Source organism: Aulonocara sp. 'chitande type north' Nkhata Bay, linkage group LG23 (genome assembly GCF_057382095.1).
Source record: "Aulonocara sp. 'chitande type north' Nkhata Bay isolate Kocher_YH1m ecotype deep benthic linkage group LG23, A_spYH_male_GT1.1, whole genome shotgun sequence".
NCBI classification, from domain to species: domain Eukaryota; kingdom Metazoa; phylum Chordata; class Actinopteri; order Cichliformes; family Cichlidae; genus Aulonocara; species Aulonocara sp. 'chitande type north' Nkhata Bay.
Window position 1 is genome coordinate 24636212 of NC_141365.1, and position 5820 is coordinate 24642031.

Genomic DNA, 5820 nt, shown 5'->3' on the forward strand with positions numbered 1-5820 from the left:
GTCTTTCCACTGTGTTGCTGTTAATGATAAACTACAAATTAACCCTAAATTACTAAAAGTATCGATATTTTAATGTGAGGATCAATTCTAGAACATAAATGACTGGTATCGGAGGAATTGATATTTCAGGATCGATCCACACATCACTACTGGCGATAAGGAGCCGGCTCGCGTCGTTCATGTCAAAGAGTCGGCTCTAAGAGCCATTTCGTTCGCGACCGACCCATCACTAGAAGACAAAAGTTAGCGGTCTCATTCTGCTGGTGTTTTTATGGTAGGGTGACCATATTTTGATTTCCAAAAAAGAGGACACTTGGCCCAGTCATGAATAATTTTAATAATACCGTTTGCTTAAAGAAAACGTGAACATATTTAAATGATGTCTTCTCGGTGCGGTTAATGAATGGTGAAATAAAAAATGTCATACAGGCTTTTACAAGTCAGCAAGTGCAAAAAGAAGAGGACAGTTGGTAAGCCCTATTTTATGGACTAAACAAATCGTTTGTATTTGTGATATTAACGTAGTTTAAAGCAAATTCCCGCTTTATTTGGACTCAATCATAAGCAAGACCCACCTCACATAACAACCATACTTCTCAGGCGTTCACATTTAAAGGCACCCGTGAAACGAACCGAGTGATGCTGGATCTTATTGATTTATTGCAAAAGGAATCTGGAAGTAAAAGTTATCAGACCTTGTTTCAGTTTTTAAAAGAGGGGAAATTGTTTGAAAGGATTTGGGGGGTTGTTTGTTTTGAGCGACGTTCCAGCCCACACTCCATACCAGTTGGTGGCGGTAATGCACCTTTCAGTTGTTTGCCAACCGCCAATAAAAATGTAGAAGAAGAAGACGACGCGGTGACGCATCTAGTGTCGCTCAAACGATCTTTTCTCTTTTCGTCTTTTTCCTGTGAAGTTGTACTTTGATTCGAATATGTTGGCGAACAGAATAATCGGAACTTGTGTTTTCGGACTGAGAAATGTGTCTGGAAGAGGACGGCCGCTCGCTGCAGTTTCTGCGAGGTAAAAATGCGCAGTTAAAGCTGTTTCTGGTGAGCTGGAGCCGCATCTGTCGATATCAGCGCAAAGAAATGCATTCAAAGCTGTGAGCGGAACATTTACGCTTTTTTAGGAAATAGTTTTACTTTGCATGATATTAGTAATATTTTTTATATTTCACTGTAGAAGTCGCGGAGCATTTTTATAGTACAGAAAAAGGTCGGACTGTATGATGTGTGTGTGCGGTTACCTTTGACACACTTTATTGTGACCTATTGTTTACATGGAGACCTTTAATGTGAAAATCGAAACCAGAATCTCAAAATTTAGTGAACGTTTTAAAATTACAGCAGTCTAAAAATGAAGATACACGAGTTTGGCCATTTTTATCTAAATAAAACATGTTATGGTTGAGAGTTGTTGTTGTTTAAATCGTATTGAAGTCTCCACACATTGAAGTGTGCCTAAAGGTAGTTTGAAAGCTTCCCATATTAAATAAACTGTCTGTGTGCTGAAGAGATGTCAACTGAAGCTGATCTGACAAGGCTGTACATCCATGTAATTCCATGTAAAGTTGGTGTAACCTTTATTTAAGGCGTCATTAAGAAATCATTCTTATTTACAGTGGCAACGAGGGAAGAAAAGCAAAGCAGAGGTAGTTAAAGTGTAAAATCTCACCAGTAAATGTCAGTGGGTTGTAGATTGTAGTCAACGGAGTTTGTTTTCTTACCTCTTCCAATTCAAGTCACTATAAGACAATAGGGGTGGGTGGGGGAATCGATACTGTGTAGTATCGTGATATTTTGTTTGCTAATAATGTATCAATACAGGGACAGCAGAAATCGATATTTTGTTACAAAAAAAGGTTTTTGTGGACTGGAACTCTGACTTCAGAGCATGTTGATCCTTTTTCTGAGCAAGAATCCTGACACTGTCCAAATGTGTTTAACTTTTTTTTTGGCAGCAATAAACATGACAGTTTACTTATTTTAATTTAAGACATGTTTTATTTTAATTAAGTTTAAAACTTTTTTATTTAATGTAAAATTATATTTTGTTTTAATTTACTTTCAAATTCTTCAGTTGCTGAATGGGCTGCATAGTTTTTATAAATAGCTATACTTGTACCAGATGGTTGCATTCAGTTTAGTTGGACTAGACTGTAATACAAACCGTTCAGTTTGTCAACAATAAAACTGACTGAAATGAGAGAAAGACTGAGTGCGAGACTTTGATATTAGATAAAATGAATATTGATAACGTTTACCTTTATGTACAGAATCTGAATATCGCAAAATATTTTAAAAAATTGCAATAATATCGTATCGTGAGTTAAATATTGTGATAATATCATATCGTGGGATGTATGGTGATTCCCACCTCTATAAGACAACCATATTGTAGTAAGCTAAGCGCTCATTTTTGTGCACTCTATATTTTTAAATATTTGAATAATGTTAACACTTAGCAATTGATTTGCATCAATTAATTATTTTGCAGGATTTCACATTTTTTACCCACGAGTCACCTCAAAAACTGACCGCTGAGTGAGTTAATTTGTCATGGAGCTCCCAGGTCAGGCACTTGCTGGCTGTATAGTGACGGATGGTTGAATTTCTGTCCCCACAGATTTCAGCACAATAAGTCTGAGGAGTTCAGGCAGCCCGCATCCTCAGGCCGACCTGAGACCTCTAGCGCCAAATCCCTGATGGACATCGGGACCCGTCGGATCTTCAATGAGGACCATGACCTCTTCAGACAAAATGTGCGGCGCTTCTTCCAAGAGGAAGTAGTGCCTTACCACAAAGAGTAGGTGGAAGTTTGATGACCTACCAAGAATTATTAAAATAAGCCTTTAATAGCTTTACTTCAACTGTTTTTTGTTGCAGGTGGGAGAAGGCAGGTCAGGTGAGCAGGGAGGTGTGGGAAAAGGCTGGTGAGCAAGGTCTGCTGGGAGTAATGACAGCAGAAGAGCATGGTGGCATAGGAGGAGACCTGTTTTCTGCAGCTGTCACATGGGAGGAGCAGTGAGTTGTCCTTCAAACCACCGTTCTATATCTGAAGCTATTCACCGACATTCAGAGAGACTGAAATATTTTAGCAATGAGTTCCAGCTGAGATGTGATTTTAAAAACACAAGAAAGAGAATTAAGCTTTTTCCAAGTGAGGACATGTGATCGATCCATTGCTGCAGTTGTTTTTTTTTTTATCCAGGTATGATTTTACCACTTCAGAAAGCTTGGAGAACTGTTGCTCAATACCATTTTAAAAAAAACAATCACAAGAAAGTAGCTTTAGTGATGATGACCAGTGCATTTGCCAGATCTTATAGTCAGCTATCTCTTCATCCTTCATCTCATCTCTGCTGTCTGCACCACTACAGAATGTATTGCAACTGCACAGGCCCAGGTTTTGCGCTGCACTCTGACATCGTCATGCCCTACATCGTCAACTACGGCAGCAAGGAACAGATCAAACACTTCATCCCAAAGATGACCGCTGGGAAATGTATCGCTGCCATCGCCATGACTGAGCCAGGAGCAGGCAGGTCAGGACTCAATCACAGATTGTAACATCAAGAAATCAGCACACATAATGTCAGGTAGCTTCAGCGACTCAGCTCCTCTAATTTTTTTCCAGTGACCTTCAGGGTGTGAGGACGTATGCCAAGAAGGATGGCAGTGACTGGATCCTCAACGGCAACAAGGTACTGAGTCAAGACTTCAAAAGTATCCACTCAATTACATTTAAAGTCCAGTATAGATATTACTCCATCTGACCTCTTCAGGTATTTATTACAAATGGTTGGATGGCAGATCTGGTGGTGGTAGTGACCGTGACCAACCGAGAGGCGAAGACGGCAGCACACGGGATCAGTCTGTTCCTGGTGGAGGAGGGCATGAAGGGCTTTCACAAAGGGCGGAAGCTGGAGAAGATTGGCCTGAAAGCCCAGGTACCAGGGTCATGGAAATATATGAAGTGCCCCTACATCATTTTTTGTGGTCTACAAGTGTAGGTTTAACTGGTTCAGTGTTTCAAAATCAAAAAGAAGTATCTGTCTGAAACAGCTTTTGTGTCTGTGGGACGATCAGACTGCTCTGATTGTTCAGCTGAAGAAACAAAGGCAATTTTGATTGCACATATAACTCTCTTAGCACTTTAAATTTCAAACCTTTACTGTAAATTACAGTTTATACAAATGCATGAGGCTAAAAAGTGACAACAGAACTTTGTCATTTGTGCTACTAAGGATTTATACTTCATTACATCCTCTCACTTGTGTTTCTGCTTCTTTCAAAGGACACAGCTGAGTTATTCTTCGAGGATGTGCGCCTCCCAGCTGATGCCCTCTTAGGAGAACTCAACAAAGGTTTCTATTACCTGATGAATGAACTCCCTCAGGTGAACACAACATTTATGGCATGTTCATATCAGAAACATTTAATGCCTCCACTGAAGGAGTAACTCTCCGTACCTTGAACCTGGGTGGAGATCCAGTCTGGCTGCACCCATATTTTTACAAAATGAAATGCCTAAAACATCTTTATATTCATAACTTGAACCTACAGACATGTATCTTTGGATTTTTAGCCTCATCGTCTTTGTACTTTGGCACTCCTAAATATGTTTTATCACGTGCTTGTACACATCATCTGCATATAACGTCTCACATGGGTTCATTTGACGTCAAACAACCTTTTCCCTTCTCTAGGAGCGTCTGCTGATTGCTGACATGGCCATAGCGAGCTGTGAGTTCATGTTTGAGGAAACCAGAAATTATGTAATGCAGCGGAAGGCTTTCAGCAAAACAGTCGCTCACCTTCAGGTCTTTATAGTAATTCTTTTGGTGAATATTTTTAGGATATTTCATGTAAGGATATAGTCTGTCCTGATGAGTTCCTATTAAAAGAGGACCAGTTTATCAAATCATCCTCCCAGTCATCATACTATCTGTTTTTTGTCTTTGCGCTCCACAGACTGTGCAGCACAAGCTAGCAGAGCTAAAGACCGAGATCTGTGTGGTTCGAGCCTTCCTGGATAGCTGCCTTCAGCTCCATGCTGAGAAAAGCCTGGATCCTGCCACGGCCTCCATGGCCAAGTATTGGTGAGTTTTTGGAGTTTACCACCTCATGATCTAAAGGCTAAGCTGTGTTGTTGTCACGCGCTGATGTACTTCATCTTATCTGAAGGGCGTCTGACCTCCAGAACAGAGTGGCCACTCAGTGCCTGCAGCTCCACGGAGGCTGGGGGTACATGTGGGAATACCCCATTGCCAAGTTAGTATCACGTAAACATTGCAACAGAGAGCTTTGATTGTTTTGGTTTTTTTTCCAGCTCATCAACATGTTTGCGTTTTCAGGGCATTTGTGGACTCACGAGTTCAGCCTATCTACGGAGGAACCAACGAGATCATGAAGGAGCTCATCGCCCGTACCATCGTCAGCCAGAAGTGAAACTGGGTTGTCGTTTTTTGTAACCTTTTTTTTTTTTTTTTTAAAAACAAAACCCACAAAACTGTCAATAAAGCTCTCCAGTTTAGTTTTTTTTTCTGTAGGTATTACACTCATATCGTTACGTGAATTATTTCGGCTGTGATAGCCGTGCAGTGGAAGTGTGAATGTGAACACCAGTACGTCCACTGGTTTAATTATACTTGAAATTTTCAGATCGATAAAGGGAATAAAAGAACACTGTAAATGTTCAACCACTGTATTCCCCTTTATGCCCCTTTTAAAGAGAAGTTTTGAGCAGCAGGTGGGCGGAGCTTCTGCACTCACACGACTGTATATGTAATATTAAGGATGGACATACACTGACCTC

General features: G+C 40.4%; 1 protein-coding gene across 1 annotated transcript; it reads left to right on the forward strand.

Annotated features, from left to right (window-relative positions):
• Positions 1-807: 807 nt before the first annotated feature.
• Positions 808-5566, forward strand: acadl (acyl-CoA dehydrogenase long chain). Its single transcript, XM_086283640.1, has 11 exons — positions 808-1023; positions 2629-2808; positions 2889-3026; positions 3383-3547; positions 3640-3706; positions 3788-3952; positions 4300-4401; positions 4712-4825; positions 4977-5104; positions 5190-5276; positions 5360-5566. The coding sequence occupies exons 1-11, from the start codon at positions 935-937 to the stop codon at positions 5451-5453; spliced, it is 1329 nt and encodes a 442-aa protein (XP_086139766.1). The 5' UTR covers positions 808-934; the 3' UTR covers positions 5454-5566.
• The last annotated feature ends 254 nt before the right edge of the window (positions 5567-5820 follow it).

Coding starts and splice junctions, on each gene's coding strand:
- acadl (XM_086283640.1), top strand. CDS start 935: ATGTTGGCGAACAGAATAATCGGAACTTGTGTTTTCGGACTGAGAAAT. Junction 4,402..4,711: donor TGATGAATGAACTCCCTCAG/GTGAACACAACA, acceptor TCCCTTCTCTAG/GAGCGTCTGCTGATTGCTGA. Junction 4,826..4,976: donor AAACAGTCGCTCACCTTCAG/GTCTTTATAGTA, acceptor TGCGCTCCACAG/ACTGTGCAGCACAAGCTAGC.